The following is a 17,726-nucleotide window of genomic DNA, read 5'->3' on the forward strand; positions in this document are numbered from 1 at the left end:
TCTGTATGTGGGATCCGAACCCTCGGGCGGGAGTGCCGCCGTGCTTCCCAAGCGGCGCACTCATCCAGTGCGCTACTGGGCCGGCCCCCTAATTCAATCTTTTCTAATTCTGGTTTAATTTATTTTTTATTTTTTAATTTTTGTCTTTTATCTTTTTCCGTGTCCAGCAACGGATCGCAACCCTCAGTGTTGCCCCCGTACCGGACCAGGGACCGGCAACGGGATCGCAACCCACGGCGCTGCTCCCGCACCCCGCTCAGCCAGTGAGCGGGAACCGGTCCATATGTGGGATCCGAACCCTCGGGCGGGAGTGCCGCCGTGCTTCCCAAGTGGCGCACTATCCAGTGCGCCACCGGGCCGGCCCAAATTCTGGTTTAATTTATATTGTTCAGGAATTAGCTTCTCTCCTCCAAACACTGAAAGAATTCCCTAGTAAAACAGTATGGGCCAATGCCCTTCAGGGAGGTACTGCTTTGCTCAGCTGTAAAAGTATCCTTGTAAATGCAAATTTCTTTTATACCCACTGTTGCTATTTCTAATTTTGTTAGTGTTTTGTTTTCTGTTTTCCTCCCCCTGTGGTTAGAACTGCCAGGTTTGTTTCCTTCTTTTCGAAGAACTAGGTTGTACTTTGCTAAGAACAAAAATCCCTAACTGTGGATGGATAACCTACCTAGAGTCCTTTTCATTCTCCGCGTTGAGGCGATTAGCTTCCTGGGCTTTCTCAGCCATCCACCTGGTGACCAGCTCTTGGTTCTCTTCAGCAGTTTTCCTCAGTTTCTCCTCCAAGGCAGTAAAAGTGATCTGCAGGGCATCATATTCATCCTTCAAGGTCTGGTTGGCTCTTTCAAGGTCCTGAAGCTTACTGCGCAGTTCTAGGCACTCTGTCTCCAGGTCTGAGATAGTCTGCAAACATTCTGCAATTCTGAAAGCACAATATTACAGGAGGAATGGTACCTTGCCAGAGGGACCCCTGGCTGGGTGCAATGACAAGAACACAGGCTGTCACCCCAGACCTGTGGCAAACATTTCATGTCTACTGCATCTCTTAGCCAGGCCCAGCCCATCCTTTACAGGAAAATCCTATTAGGAGAAGGAACACCTTGGGTAAAAGTCATCCTGACTATGAATAACTAGTAAAAGTACCTTTCAGAAAAGCAGGATTTAAAGGAAGAGGGAGCTTTTGCTGCTTAAATAGAGTAGTAAAGGGGACTTAAGAAGGATGGAGTCCTACATATTTTACCAGCTCTAATATTCCCTAAGCAAGAATGCCTGAGCAAGTCCCTGGCCTTTCAAAGCCTCTACATCCCTCTGCACTCAAATTCTCCTGCAGCTCTAAGGTGCTAGGATTTGGAGTTCCCCTTTATTTCTTCAGCCAGGCTTCTCCCTGATCGACAGTCCCGCTCTCAAAGTCATCCCCCTGTTCCCAAAGGCCACACACTCAGATATCTTGCCCCATTCTCTAACACAGGAAGCTACCAGCTCCCATATACAGTGGCCGTGGGAGAACTGTAAAATGTCTCTGGGACATTTGCAAGGGCCAAGGTGACTTCTCCAGGAGGATGCTGGGAGGCAGAGGGCACTGTCTGTGCTTTTTCCTTTTCTTAGAGCTAGTAGAAAAGGCCTATGCATGCACAGAAATAAACTCTGAGTGCAGTGTGGCTACTGTTTGCCACTGGCCCCACAAACAAAGGATGTGTGATCCAATGACGGGCCTCCAGGAGGAATGGTCTCTACTCACTTTGCTTCATTCATTTGCATCTCCCGGTCCTTCTGCTGCATTTGGTTATTCAGGTCAATCACCAACTGAGCTAACTGGGAGACAAAGAACACTTTCATGAACATGAGATTTCAGGACCTTACTTGGAAACTACATAGTGCATGGCCATTTATTTTTAAGAAAGAAAAGGTGATTATGGGATTGGGCAAAGATTCTAAGAATAAAGGAGCTGGGTGGCAGTGAGAAGCAGAAAGTCCAGTGCGGATGTGCATGGGAGCTGTCTGTGTGGCAACCTGTTGAAGGAAGGTCTGGATGGATAAGAAATGTTCCAGGTGATCGCCAAGTACTTGCTGAGGACACCTGTCTATCCCTCAGCCTCAGCTACCTTTGTGAAGGCTCCTTTCTGCTGGAGAAATGATCAATTCAGCTGAATTAATGGTAAACTGTATTTTCTCAGCTGGAGCTTTGCCACAAGACCACTATCCAGGGTAAATACAGACTGGAACTTGATTCTTTCTAATGATGTTTCTGAAATTTCAGGCCTCGCACTCCAAAGCTTCTGAAGGCATTAGTAAGACCTTCAGTGGAGCAAGCAGCAAGCCTTTTTGTTCTTTAAAGCATCTCCACTTGCATCTCTTGGGCCATTTTTTGGAGCCCAGTAACTGGGTGGTTCTCTCACTGGTTCATCCTCTTGCTAGGCCTCATTTTGTATGGCATTTTCAGTTTCCCCCACCCTTTCATTCCTGCAGAGAGCACTTGTGATGCCAAATTGAGCCAAGAATACAGCAAATTCTAGTGGGAAGTGACAGAGTTCTCATCTCCTCCCTGCTGGCCCCTCACAGAGAGCAGAAGACAGAGGAGGAAAGGCACTGTCTCTACCTCCCCACGCTTCTTGTGTAATTCGGTCAGTTCTTCTTGGTGTTTAATCCTCAGCTGGGCCATTTCTTGTAGCTGACTATCATTCCATGTGCCATCATGTCCGGGACTAAATCCCCAAACCAGGCAGGTGAAGAGAACATGCAAAAAAGGAAGGAGAAAAGAAATCAGACTTCAAACCTCTCCTATTAGGCAGGGGAATAAGAACTTCAGAATTTCAAACCCGTACATGTCAATAAATCATTTTAGTGTCTTCAGCAACTGCAGTTACAAACCGCCACAAGTAGGAGATGTAAGACACACAGTAAACTAAACCCAGCACAACCATAACCATATCACGTCAGGAATGAAGGATGGTTCCCAGACGAAGTGTAGGTGAATACAGAAGAGCAGTGAGGCCTGCTCCCTAGGCAAGCATCTGAGTGCCAATACTGCCACAGGCACTGTCCCTGGTGCTGGGGAGAAGGCAGTGAGAACAAGCTCTACTCTTTTTTTTTTTTTTTTTTCAAAAAGTTTCAGCAACTGCAGTTACAAACCGCCACAAGTAGGAGATGTAAGACACACAGTAAACTAAACCCAGCACAACCATAACCATATCACGTCAGGAATGAAGGATGGTTCCCAGACGAAGTGTAGGTGAATACAGAAGAGCAGTGAGGCCTGCTCCCTAGGCAAGCATCTGAGTGCCAATACTGCCACAGGCACTGTCCCTGGTGCTGGGGAGAAGGCAGTGAGAACAAGCTCTACTCTTTTTTTTTTTTTTTTTCAAAAAGGTGACCGGTAAGGGGATCTTAACCCTTGACTTGGTGTTGTCAGCACCACGCTCACCCAGTGAGCTAACCGGCCATCCCTATATGGGATCCAAACCCGTGGCCTTGGTGTTATCAGCACCGCACTCTCCTGAGTGAGCCACGGGCCGGCCCAAAACAAGCTCTACTCTAAGATGAACGATAAACAAGTAAATGTGTGAAGTTGGGACTTACATGTACTACAAAGAAAATTCAAGCAGGGGAAGGAAGGGAACAGAGTGACAGGGATTCTGTTTTTTTTCCTTTTTCTTTTTTTTGGCAGCTGGCTGGGACGGGGATCTGAACCTTGGTGTTGTAAAGCTGTGCTCTAACTGAGCTAACTGGTCAGCCCCCCCTTTTTTTCTTTCTACTGTGCTACCTGCTTCAGTGCCAGCAGCCTATGGGCACAGAGGCCAGGCAATAGTTCAGGGCCACAGTTTGCTCTAGCATGGGGCACTATGAGAGGCCCAGGGGGACGGGCCCATCATAAATCCAAACCCATGCATAGGGGTTCTGTTTTACGCAGGGCTATCAAGGGTTGCCCCGAGAAGGTGTCACACGACTGAAGACTGAAAAGTGAGGAACAAACACTGTGGAGCCTTGAAGGAAGGGTCCTTTGAGGAGAGGGAGCAGCCAGCAGTGGGCCTGCAGGAGGCACATGGTTGGGGTATTTGGGGGAGAGGGTGACTGGAGCCCAGATGCAGGGGAAAGGAGGAGATGCAGTCAAGGAGGTGAGGAAATCATACAGAGCTTTGTGGGTCCCTCTGAGGGCTATGGCATTTATTAGGCACAAATGGAAAGTCACTGGAGGGTTCTGAGCAGACAATGACTGATGTTTTAAAAGGATGGCTGTGGTTGCTGGGTGGAAAGTAGATTGCAGGGGGAAGCGCAGAAAGAGAGAGAGCAGCCAGCAGGCTACTGCGTAATCCACACAGGAGATGGTGGGGCAAGCGGAGGTGGTGAGATCTGGTTGGATTCTAGATCCATTCTGCAGCGAGTCTTCAGGACTTGCTTTAGAATTGAATGTGGCGTGTGAAAGACAGACAGGATTCAAGGATGACTCAAGAATTCTGGCCTGAGCAACTGGTAAAAGGCAGGTGTCACCTACTAAGATGGGCACGACTGTGGGAGGAGTAGGTTTTGGGGGAGAGGCCTGAAGAGCAGCTGTGGACATTCCAGTACATATGTCAAGTTGAACTTCAAAGAGACGTCCAAGCTGGAGACTTACACGTAGAAGCTGTCAGCAAATAGAAGTACCCGAAGTCACAAGAGCAAATTCAGATCACCTCAAGAGTCAGTGTTTCCATAATATCTCAGAAACAGCAGTAGATGAAAAGAACTGTGGACTTATAGTTCAGGAGAAGGATCTTGGCTGGAGCTACAGAAGAGAATTATGAGACTATAGTGAGCAGCTGAAACCATCGTCCAGGGAAAGCTTGTAGATGGAGAAGGCTAGACACTGGGTACGGACATCTGAAGGGAGGGGTAGAACTGCCTACTCCATATGACCTATAATAAAATAAAAAGAGGAGGGAAAAGGGACAGTATAATAGTTCCTCCTAATTTTACTCTCCATTTCTACATACATTTTCATTACATATCTAAGCACAAGCTAATACTTCATCCTGAGGTAACCTGGCACTTCCCCAAACTTAGCCCATCTAGTAGCAGCCAAGAGATTAGAAAGCAGAATACACTTTACATTAAACCCTTCTAAATTAGGCAGAATGATTAGAGAATATTGTTAAATAAAATTTTACAAGGCCATTGTTTTGGACTAAGTTCCTGCTCTAGACCCCAACAGACTAGACTAAAAACCAAAACAGAGTCACTCCTGCTAAGTTCCATGTCACTTAGATTGTGGTCTGACCCTCCCAGAAATCGGTAGGAAGAGATAACAGCCAATTTCCCCCAATAGGCTAGTTTAAATTTTTAATAGATATGATAATGAAGTTCACTCTGCTTTAATCCTTTCACACAAGCGACAGCCTAAAGTAACCTGATGTTAACTAGTCAGTTATTTTTCTCTGGATTGTCTTCCTGTCCCCATCTTACAAGGAAAGTAACTTTGAAATGACCAATCCACTTTTTGTTCTTTGTTTCTGCTATAAAATCAACCTCCTCTGCTGGGCTCACTGGAGTACTTACTCTATTTTATAAAATCACAATAAGACAATTGAGATCTTTAAATAAATAAGTGTGTTGGAATTTTGTTCTTTGATAAATCCTTATCAAGTCCCTTTATTTTAATGCAAGGCATTGCGGAATATGTAAAGTGTAAGATGTAGTCCCTCCTTCCAAGGAGCTGGTATTCTGCAGAAAAGATTCATGAAACAGAAGCTATCAATATAAAGAAAAACAAAAACATATTAAGGAAGAGGAAGACATGAAGTGTTATTTACGTTCAGAGACAGATTTCCCTGGGCAGGATGGTTTAGTTTGAGAGGATTTCAGAAGAGGAAATGGAGTAGGATGTCCTAGGAAGAGTGGAACGTAGAAGAGATCTGGCAGAGGGACCTAGCACTAAGACACTTAAACCTCAAAGTACACAAGACACAGAATTCAATAGAATTGCTAGGAGACTAAGGCAAGAAGGACACAGGTCATTCCACTGAGCCTCCAAGGACTTCCTATTTTACTCACAATAAAAGTCAAAAGCCTTGGGCCGGCCCGTGGCTCACTCGGGAGAGTGTGGTGCTGATAACACCGAGGGCAAAACAAACCACCTAAACAAAGCCACAGAAAACCCAGGAAGTCTGGGGCTTAAAAAAAAAAAAAAAAAAAGTCAAAAGCCTTAAGTTAGCCCACTAACAGTGCTTCAGCAAGCAGAAAAAAGAATCACCAAGAGGGCATATTTAAGCACAGGTTCCCAGGCCCCATCAGCAGGTGATCAGCCTTCCTAGCAAGGCCCAGCAACCTGCATTTCCAACAAATTCTCAGGTGACGGGAATGCTGCTGGTTCACAGGGACTATGAATAGCCATGAAATTCCTGGTGTTCCAACTTTAAAGGTTGTCAGAATCATCTAAAGGGTTTCTTAAAACACATATTGCTGGGTCTCACCCCCAGAGTTTCTGATTCAGTGTTTATAACACCAACATCAAGGGTTCAGATCCCCAAATCGGCCAGCCACCAAAAAAAAAAAGAGGAAAAGAAAAGAAAACTACTGGAATAAACTATTTCCAGGCTGAAGAGTTTGACTTTAATCTATAGGCAAAGTGATGAAAACACTTAAGAGGGGAGTCTGATAATTGCCACAGATAGTCATTTAAGCACAATGTGCAGTGTTTTAAAGTTAATTAGGATAAGATGCACAGGACCAAAGGAGAGACAGGAGGAAGGGGAAGGAAACCAGTTAGGTGCCCATTCTCTGTGAATGACCCTTTGACTTGGGTCTCCCTCACTACCCCTCCGGCTCCTCCCCAGGGCTGGGACTCTGGCTCACTCATCTCTGCATCCCCAATGCCAGTCCACACTGCAGTTCCAGAAGTCTACTGGATGAACAGACTCCTGCCACAGCCCAGGAATGAGAAGACAGATAGTAAATAAAGAGGGTGGGAAAATAAATGTAAACCAAAGGATGGATCCAAGAGATTGTGGGGTGAAGAACCAACAGGACTGGGTAACTGAATGGATATGGGGAGCGGCAGTATACTGAGGGAAAAAGGAACCATAGATGACTCATGGAAAATGAAGATACCATTAGTAGAAATAAGGCAGTTAGGAGGACAGGCTTATTATGGACAATGCTTGCGGGAAAGAAAAGACCTCCTATAAAATGACTGTCCCAATGAAATTCAGCCAAAAGAATTGCAGTGTATGTATTTACAGTTACCTTCTCAAGCAAATGAGTTTGGTTGATAGAAGGCAGTTAGGAGGACAGGCTTATTATGGACAATGCTTGCGGGAAAGAAAAGACCTCCTATAAAATGACTGTCCCAATGAAATTCAGTCAAAAGAATTGCAGTGTATGTATTTACAGTTACCTTCTCAAGCAAATGAGTTTGGTTGATAGACAAAGGATACAGGAATATAGTCATCAAGAGTCTAAACAGAAATAAAATGTTTTAAGTTTTTAATGGACTGAATTTAGATGAAAAAGGTGAAATTATCTACACCTAAAATTAACCAGAACACTGTGGCTAATATCTTAAATACTCCAGAAAGCCTCCTGGGGCCACAGCCAGGCTGGATCTACTGAATTGTTAGTAAGTAAGAATGGAACCTAGGCCAGGCCAAGCCATCTGTTCTTTAGGATCTTTCCTACTATCTCCTAGCAGGAGACTATCTTGTCAGAAGAGGAAACATGGATGGCAGGCAGTTATACAATAGATTTAGCTACAGGAGTAAATAAATCAAGCTATATATACCATTTCTGGGTTTTTTTTTGGGGGGGGGTTTGGTTAAAATTAAATTGCCTACCTTGACTTTACAATGGCTAAATGTTAACCAAAAATTGTGCAAAAATTGTGTAGATTTTGGCGTAATAATGGGTGCTGTTCCCATACAAATCAACAAACGTAATATGCAAACATGGTGAACATTATGTTAAAAAGAGAACAGGGCTCTAGAATAAGCCCATTTAAGCTGCTTTGATAAAGTATGGCTTTCAGATGTTTTTTTGACCATGACCTCCAGTAAGAAATGCAGTAAGCAGGGCTGGTCAGTTAGCTCACTTAGTTAGAACATGGTGCTGATAATACCAAGGTCAAGGGTTTAGGCCCCTGTACTACCACTCCCCCTCAGAAAGAAACACAGTAAACATATATAAATGTACACAAAAGTACATTCAACACATCAAACATCCCATCACGAACACGCATGTGTATTTAATGAAACAGTATTTACCCTTCCTACTAAAACACACTGGTATTTTCTAATCTAGTTCTTAAAAGGAAAGTAAAAGCTTGTTGCAACCTACTAGGTTGATTGTGAAACAATCAACTAATTTGTTGTAAAACGGGCTACAAAGATCAAATAGACCCATACTGTACAAAAAGCAATTTGTGTTTATATACCAGTCAATCCTGTATTAACAAAATCTATGTAAGTCAGCTCGGGAATACTTACTTGATTTTGAATATTTACAATAAGTGAACCCTGGTAGAAGAGAAATTGACCTAGGGTTAGCACATGAACCTGCCTCAAGAAATTTCTCAAGCTGAAAGCCCTCTACTAATGATAAGCCTTCCAGGTATGCATGTACCATTTTAAAAAGTTTTAGTTACTTGGTTTTAGCAGTTCTTATTTGAAAGGAACTGACAAAAACTGGAGCACAGAAATAGTACTTGGTTTGCTTCTAAATTACAGAAGTGACAACTGAGACAAATTTTAATAAAGGAAACACAAATAATATAGGTTAGTTTCAAAATACCTTATCTCATGCCGGTTTGATATGTCATGTTTTTCAGCTTGTAATTTCTGGGCCAACACTGAATGAAGATCTGACTTTTCCAGCAACTTGTTATCTATAAAAAGTGGTCAGAAATTAAGTTATTTATTATAACATATGTCCACTTTATATCTTATAGAGCCTGGACCAAAAAAATAACCAGAAAATAAGGTGGGTAGGTTTCACCTTTATTAGATATCAAAGTACAAAGTCCTGTACTTTGTTGAAATCGTATGAAATCCAGGAACATTCCTTAGATGCTTCTTGGCCTAAGCTTGGGCAGCCCAGCCACAGGAACCTGTGTAAACAAACCTGCAAGAATATACCCCTACTAAAAGAAACTGAAATTGCTTTCTACCCCTAATGTTATATTTCTACCTTGGGAGTAAAAATTTTAAAGAAACACACCAAATGCAATGGCAAAGTGCTATGCATCTTTTAGTAATAACAAGAGAACTTTACCATAACCTGGTAAATTTAAGTACTTTTTAGATCAGGTCACTATGAATACAAATACAAATGGGAATCCCCAACATGAAGGAGTTCAAATCCATGCAGTTAACTATAAAAAGCTACAGATAAGCATGACTCTCTACTTCTTTTCATGAATGGTTTCATAGGTGGTAACATCTGTTAGGTCTAAAGGAAGATGACAGTCCAGGCAGAAGGAATAGCATAAAGTTGTCTGATAAGTGGCTGGAAATAAAGGTTGAAGCCAACACGCATAAGAGCAGAATGAGAAATTTAGCCTTTTTCTTACTGGAAACGATGAAATAAGAGATTGTAAAAGCAGGTAGTGACATGAATAGATTTGTATTGGTAAGAAGTCAAAGATTATTCTAAGATTCCGTGCTCCAGGAACTGTGTGGAAGATGCTAATATGTCAGAAAACACAGGAGGGAAGAGCCTGGGGAAGAAAATGAGCTCGCTCTCTCTGAACATAATATATTTGAGGGGGACATAGTGCAGGAATTAAAAAGAAAAAATAGGGCTCAAAAGAACATATACTTAGGAATGATAGGCACACAAACAGGGGCCAGTTAAGATCAGATTTGGGGGAGGCCACCAAGCAGAATAAGGAATTGACCATAGGAACATTGTAGAACAGCTACATTTGAAGGGATTGTCACAAATCCTAAAAGTCTAAGCTCAGAATTACTCTAGAGTAAAATTATGATACATGCTAGGGACTATTCCTGTTAAAGGCTTATCTCTCAAAGAGTCTTGAGTTCCACTTCTTGATATCTGAAAATGAAACGGAAACACTTTTTTCATCTATATTAATCAATCAAATGAAGTAGCTCAGCCAAACAGGGAAGTGTTTCCAACCTTGGACATCATGACTGAGAGAAGTGTCAAAGGGCTCTAATAAGATCTTCAAAATGTCATACCAAAGCTGGGTGTCCTGTGATAACTACAGGTCTTTCAAAGGACACGAGGCATTCAAGAGGAATCCCTCCCAAAGGTTTCTTTCACTAAAGAGAAGGCTGGAGAAGGGAAGCCTTTGCCCTTCCCCCAATAGCCACTTTTCATCTTTCTCTTCAGGCTCAGAGGCAGGGATTGAACAGGGGACACTAGGCAAGAACTTGACTGGCCTGGGAAGGCTGGAATGAGAGGAATGGAACAGTTCACAGTTGAACTAGAAATGATTTCCCCAAATGCTAATCCCCCGGCCTAAACACAAGATTTGAACAAGCGAAAGTTGTCTTGCTCTCCCGCCCCCCAGCTAATGGCCTCTCATCCTTGTCTTCCTCTCCTGGCCCCTCAGGAAGGCATCACTCACAACTCCTCTGCTGTCTGCAGATGTCTTCTCTCCACCACTGACTGCTTGTTCTGACTGTTCTCCTACATCCTCCTGTCCCATCAAGATGCCATTTTCTAAATGCAGAAAAACATCAATTTGTGTCAATGAGATCACAGCACCTTACATTATAGACTATTACACAGATGGCTTTCAAAGCACTTATATGCACAGCACTGTTTTTATGAAGCAGGTAGGGCAAGCTTCATCCCCAGTTTATAGGTGCAGCAAACTAGGCTCAAAAAGATAACTAGAAAGGTTAGTAGGTAAGGGTTGAGTCAGGCCTCTAACACAACTTGACTTTCAAAGTATATTACCTTTTAAAGAATAGCATTTAATAAACACCTGATGAACTGAATTTATGTAACTTGTGAAGGAATCACATTTTGAGTAAGTGGGGCTTCCCGTGTGCTTGGCTTTCTGAAACAGCACTGGTCTGCTTGGGCCCTTAGAGTATAGGGAATTAGCACAAAATTGGCACGGCACCCTCTTTCTTTCTAGCTTTTTTAAGAGGATGGGTTCAAGATGAAGGGCCGTGAAATCTAAGAAAGGTCATTTCTTGAGTGATTCAGTGAGAAAATCAAATGCAAAAGTTAAGCACCATGAAACGTGAGTTCTAATCTCAACTCCACCATTCATCTGCTGTGCGACCCCAAAGAAGTTACTTAATCTTTCTTGGCCTCAGTCTCCTCAAGCGTAAAAAGGGCAATAATAGGATTTGTTTAATAGAATTTCGGGGAAAACAAAATGAAATTACATAAGCTAAATATTTACCACAAGACTCAAATTTGTCTGAACATCAGAATCATTTGGGGAGCATCAAAAAACACTCATTACTTGTGTTCTACCTCCACATGCTGTGATTTAGTTGGTCTGGGATGTAGCTTGGGCTCTATAATTTTTCAAAGATCCCCAGGTAATTCTAATGTGCAACTAACTTTGGGAACCACTGACTTAGCACAATCAGAATTAAATAAATGGCAACTATTATTTTATTGAATCCCCTCACCAACATAACTGGGAGACTCGTCAGGTTTAGTTCAAGGAGCACATAGGCCCTTAGGGTCGAAGAGTGACTATTTCCTCCCCAAAATATATAATTAGTTATGGTAAAATTGGGGAGATGGGGTAGGGAAATGCTCACTACAACGTATCTAAGGGTACGAACATTTCTGTACCCTTAAATTGCAAAGAGTGAGGGAGGATAAAACCATCTCTTTCATATTGAAGGTTTTCAATAACAGCAAAGGCTATGTCCCAACTAAAAAGTTACGTTAAGACGCAAAATGTGTAAAGCCAAAGAGCACCAAGGTGGAAAGTAAGGACAAGGGATCTGAGGAATCAAAGGCCACACATTTCACTACAATCAAAAAACAATGTTAGTTCTGCAAGTTAATGCTTAAAGGAGTCAATGCCCGTTTCACTGACACGATCCCCTAAACGAGATGTTTCTGGAGCCTGCCTGGTTGAGTACACCATTACTGTGTGAGCTGCCAGGACTTACAAAGCACTAACACGAACGATGCCTGCCCACAAAGAACACACAACTTATCAGGGAAAACCCTCCACGATCATCCGCAAAGAGAAAACGAAAGGAAGAAAAGATCTAAAAAAGGCGCGGGACGTCCGAGGCGCTGGATACCCGGGGCTGCCGCCGTGAGCGCGGGCGGCGCCGGGGGCTCGGCCTCCGGTTCCCGCAGGTGCCCCGCGTGCTTCTGCAAGGCCCACCCGGCCCGCTCCCGGCCCGCTCCCTGCCCGCCCAGGCGCCGCTCACACTGCAAGATGATCTCCTCGAACGCCTGCCTCTGCAGCCGGTCCCGGCGCCTCAGTTCCTCCGAGATGTGGCGCTTCCAGCGGGGGAAGTCGGCGGTCCGAGCGCCAGACATGTCGCTCGCTGCCCCGGCGCTTCAGGGCCGCCAATCGGAACTGAGGCTGGCAGCCGCGGCCCGCAGCATGAGGCGACCAGGGGGTGCGGAAAGGCCGGCAGCCCCAGAGCTCACCTCCGCTTACTGCCCGCCCTCGAGGCCATCCGGGCCGGTCTTCCGGCTCCTGCCGGAAATGGTTTTGGCGTGGGCCGGAAGGCCCGCCTCCTCACCCGACGCCTTGCGCCCTACGCACGCGACTGCTGCCAACGCAGGGCGCTCGCTTGGGGCGCTTGTTAGTGGCGTCTGCTCCGAGGTCGGAAGCGTCGTGGGGCAGAGAGGCGACCGCTGGGAGGCGTCCTAACCGCGCAGGAGGCCCAGCCTTGGGCGGGAAGCAGGCGGGAGAGGGAGCGCTCCCGCCCGCTTCCTTGGGTTTCTTTTGCTGCTTTTCGTATTTTCCTTCTTGGCAGCTCTTTTCTTCTTCTCCTCAGAAGTGGGGTTCGCTCCCCCATAGTAGCTGTGTGGCTGTGGATGAGTGACAGCCTTCCTAAGCCTCAGTTTTCTCATCTGTAAAATGGGAACAGAAATACCACCTACCTCACAGTGTTGTCGTGAGGGTTAAAAGGAAAAACCTATGTAATGCAGTTAGCACCGTGCTTGGCGCATCGTTGGCCTAACTTTACTGACACGCCCGGTTTTCTTCCAAGGCCTACCCAAAGTCTTGTTGCTTTAACAAGAGCATCCCACGGACCTTGGAACCAGGTGTTTTGTTTTGTTTTGATTTGTTGTTTTGCAGTGAAGTGGAATGCAAACAGGAGCTAAAGAGAGATGTGAGTAGTGTATCAGAGTTTGTCTGTATTAATCATTAGCATCCTAGAAATTATGACCTAACAGTAAATGGGTCCTTAGAAGGTAATTTAATGCCAGTAGATGTTGAAAGGGGGAGGTGGAAGACGCACAGGCTCCTGAGAAAATGGCATCTGTCAACAACTCAGTAGAATGGAAAACCTGGGTCTGTGATGGAGTTGTCTGAGCTCCATCTGCCTTTAACAGGAGTATGAATTTACTGCATGAAAATGGAACTGGACAAAGTAGGCCAGGGGAGAGGAATGTCAGAAACTGCCTTCTTTTCCAGTGCGTCTCAAGTCCAGAGGAAGATCCTTCAGAGATAGATAAGAAAGCCTTTCCTCTGCCATGGAGCTGAGGAGGAGGACAATCAGGCTTCTACAGATATTTTGTTGTAAGTATGGAGTGACCTGAAGTCGTTGGAAGGACCCATGGGGATCAGAACTAGAAGTGACTTCCTCACACTCGGAAGAAAATGAAGAAGCAAGTTTGAAAGTCACCAAGAATGTAACAATGGCCCCAACCCCAAAAGACCATAGCTCACAGTATCAAATCTTGATAGCTGAGCATGCTGTTTTCTAGATAATATTATGATTAAAATATGTTTACAAAGTTGCCTAACCAGCAATTCCTCTTGCAGGAATTTATGCCGAGAAATATTTGGACACATGTATATATACAGAAAGTTTTGTAATAGCATTATTAATAGCAGTGTAAAGTTGGAAGCAATCTATATTTCCAACAACAAGGGATTGGGTAAAGTACTGTATATTTATTGTTGAAAATTATTCCTAGTAAAAGCAGGATACAGTATAAATCCAATTTATGTAAAATGAGTGTGTCTCTAGCTCTTCATAGACAAATATTTGTTGAATGAAGTATTTCTTTTTTTTTTTTTTTAACATTTAAACTTTATTTTTTTAAAGATGACCAGCAAGGGGATCTTAATCCTTGACTTGGTGTTGTCAGCACCACGCTCTCCCAAGTGAGCCAACTGGCCATCTCTACATAGGGATCCGAACCCATGACCTTGGTGTTATCAGCACCGCACTCTTCCAAGTGAGCCACAGGCCGGCCCTGAATGAAGTATTTCTAAATTAAGGATATACTGGGCCGGCCCGTGGCTCACTTGGGAGAGTGCGGTGCTGATAACACCAAGGCTACAGGTTCGGATCCTATATAAGGTTGGCCGGTTGGCTCACTGGCTGAGCGTGGTGCTGACAACACCAAGCCAAAGGTTGAGATCCCCTTACCGGTCGTCTTTTAAAAAAAATAAAAATAAAAAATAAATTAAGGATACTAAGTTCTGCTAGGTCTGTCCTCTTCCTAACTCGCCAGCTTTATCCAGCACACAACTGCAGCTGCATTGAACCCTCTTCCTTCCACTCACCATGCTCCCTCCCACTGTAGGGCCTTTGGATTTACTGTGTGTTGGGCACACTCTTCCGTTCTGATTTCTCTGAGTTAATTTCTGTGAGTTGATTTTCAGGTCAGTAGTCACATCTTCACAACCTTCGGATAACAGACCTTTACCACTAAGTCCAATCTACCAAGTACACATGTACCTCTCCTTGAGGGCACTTATCACAATTGCAGTTTCACATTTATTGGTATCATTACTTGATTAAGGTCTGTTTCCTCCCACTAGACTGTAAACTCCATGAGGCAAGAGCCAGTCTGTTTTTGCTCATCATTATATCTCCAGAAAGAGCATGAAGCCTTTTATATATTAGGTGCCCAGTATATGTTGTTTAATTAATAAATGGAATATGTGAAAATACTAGTAGTATTTCTGGGCAGTGGTATTTCTAGTGTTTTTGTTTTCTTATGGGTGTATCTTATACGCATTTTCTAATTGGTAAATATTATACATATATTATGTATGCAAGAAAAAGTTCTAGAAATGAACATGTCATTATTGGTAAAACCAATTATTCATCTGGGTACTAGGCTCTGTGGGCAATAACTAATAAGCAGGAACACTTCCACAACACTATGGGCCATGAACTCTTCTGAGTCTTTCACATGTTATAACTCATTTACTTCTCATAGCCATCCTACTCATAAAGGATATTGTTTGTTAGTTACTGTTAGTGTCTTCATCCCCATTCACAGATGAGGAATCTGAGGCATGGAGAGGTTAAGTAACATGTCTGAGGATGCTGGACTGGTAAATGGCAATTTGATTCTAGCATCTGTGACCTTAACTCCATTATTGTCCAGCCTCTGTTCCAGCTGACATTGCAGTTTGGCTCAGCTAGACTACATAAAACAGAATAATTTAAAATGATATGTAATTCATTCCTAAATTAGCCAATAGGGACAGCTTCCTGATAAAGAGTAAAGTCAGTAATGGGGAGGCTTCAGGTGTGTTCACAGGCCCTGAGGGGAATGACTGGATGGGGGATGACTAGACTACATAAAACAGAATAATTTAAAATGATATGTAATTCATTCCTAAATTAGCCAATAGGGACAGCTTCCTGGTAAAGAGCAAAGCCAGTAATGGGGAGGCTTCAGGTGTGTTCACAGGCCCTGAGGGGAATGACTGGATGGGGGATGAGTAAGAGGAAGGAGGACGAAATAAGGTCTTCTGAATGTACTGGTGACAGATAATGGATCTTAAGAGTCTTTGTTCTGGTAAATGATGAGTGTCTAAAGGATTCAGCATGATTTGCTGGGAAGCAGCATCTGTGAAATGGATTCTGACCTCCTATAATGGATGTAAGATAAGTGTAGAATATTCCAAGATTCTTGTAGCAATATATTAAACAGCACAAGTCTGCTCACAGGAAGAGTAGAAGAGGCATCACTTATCAAAGAATGTTCTTTATGGAAAGTTTAGTTTCGCTGAAACAGAGTACCACCAGCTTTAATGTAACTGCATTTCCATGGCAGCATTTCCATTGCTAAAAACTTTGAGATTCTCACCTTCATCATCGATGTCTGCACATCTCAACTGTGAGATCCTCTAGTTATGCTCCAATTTGGAAGAATTCAAGGTCCAACCTTCAGTTATCCTATGTCTTCTTTTCCTTGCCCCATTGATCTTCCTGATTTCCTTTATCTTTCAATCAGCAAGTGAAAAAAAAGTTCAGTCCCAGGTGGGCTGGGCACAGGAGGGAGCACCACATGGGAGACAAACACACCCCATGCTTGGATCCTGACATCATGGAGCTTGCTGTCTAGGAAGGGAGATCTGGACATGTATTATTATTATTATTTGAACGTGTATTATTGATGGTTGTAAGGAATATAAGATACAAACAGCCGGCCAGAAGGTAGTACCAAGGGCTTTGATTCTCTTGTTCTTTTATTCTCTTATTTTTATTTATTTCTTAAATATTGTTTTGTGGTTTTTAAAAAAATTCTCACTTTCTTTATTTCCAGTCCTTTTCAGCTCTTCCCAAAATTGTATCACTAAAAGTGAAAATAAACTAAGTTAACTTTGTCAACTGTCTACTGTATAAACCTAGTAGCTGCCTGAGTAAACCAAAGCATAATCAAGAAACCTACCAACGTAGGTTTTCAGACATACCGATGATCCCTCCAAACATCATTTTTTTTTTCTAAGACTAGTCAAGTCCAATAGTGAGAAGCAGGGAAAGAGTAGAACAAGAAGTTCGATCTGCAACTGACTGTGAACAGCAACTGAGATAACTCACTACCATCGGACCAGCCCCAAACTTTTTTTATATGACAATAATGATCCTCCCTTATAGGCAAACATCACTGGACATTTTTACCCCTTGGCTTTTCTTTGTAATCTTAAGTGTTATGGCTTTCATATATTTATGCACACTGCAGGAAATTTTCGTTATAAAGAATCTCTGTGCACACAGGTTAAATCACATGCAGGTCATGTCATTCACTCCATATGTATGTTGACACTCATTTCATATTTTTAAATTGTCTGAGGCGGTGTTATTATCCTTATACTCCAATACAAGTATTTTAGTAACATTCAACTTTCTTAGAGGAGGTCCTTGTTATCTCCTTCATATACTGGCAGCTGGAGTGTCTGGAATGCTGACAGAGGATTCAATGTGGCACTTCTAACAAACTGGGAATAGGATCCCTGGTAGGGGCGGGGGCTATCTCCCTTGGTTTGTTTCTTTGATCTTTAAAGAGGTGATAAATTTTCTCCTAGGCACTACTGCCTTCTCCCACTAAGAATAATAATTAACATTTATTGAGTGATTTTTACATGTCAGACATCGACATCTTATTATTTTATTATTATTTTACATGCCAAGCACTGACTGGATCAACTTATTCAATTCTCACAACGTTGAGAAGTAGGTACGATTAATATTTCCTTTTTACAGATGAGGAAATGGATGCAGAGGTCAAGTAACTTGGCTGATGTCACAGAATTAGTAAGAGGCAGAGCTGGGATATAGTCAAATAAGACTGGTTTAACCACGACACGGGCTGTGAATAAG

General features: G+C 43.2%; 1 protein-coding gene across 2 annotated transcripts in view; it reads right to left on the minus strand.

Annotated features, from left to right (window-relative positions):
- Positions 1 to 12,586, minus strand: part of ATG16L1 (autophagy related 16-like 1 (S. cerevisiae)) — a 40,574-nt gene extending 27,988 nt beyond the window's left edge. The window contains exons 1-5 of one of the 2 annotated variants that reach the window (XM_008581963.1): positions 12,348 to 12,586; positions 8,755 to 8,848; positions 2,597 to 2,702; positions 1,739 to 1,812; positions 671 to 922 (exon numbers count right to left, since the gene is read on the minus strand). In XM_008581963.1, coding sequence (XP_008580185.1) covers positions 671 to 922; positions 1,739 to 1,812; positions 2,597 to 2,702; positions 8,755 to 8,848; positions 12,348 to 12,459 — 638 coding nt within the window. In that variant the 5' untranslated portion in view covers positions 12,460 to 12,586. The remainder of the gene's footprint in view (positions 1 to 670; positions 923 to 1,738; positions 1,813 to 2,596; positions 2,703 to 8,754; positions 8,849 to 12,347) is intronic. The other variant, XM_008581962.1, reaches the window with a different exon arrangement.
- Between the last annotated feature and the right edge of the window lie 5,140 nt (positions 12,587 to 17,726).

The sequence above is a fragment of the Galeopterus variegatus genome, unplaced genomic scaffold, assembly GCF_000696425.1.
Source record: "Galeopterus variegatus unplaced genomic scaffold, G_variegatus-3.0.2 Scaffold2495, whole genome shotgun sequence".
In the NCBI taxonomy this organism is placed as follows: domain Eukaryota; kingdom Metazoa; phylum Chordata; class Mammalia; order Dermoptera; family Cynocephalidae; genus Galeopterus; species Galeopterus variegatus.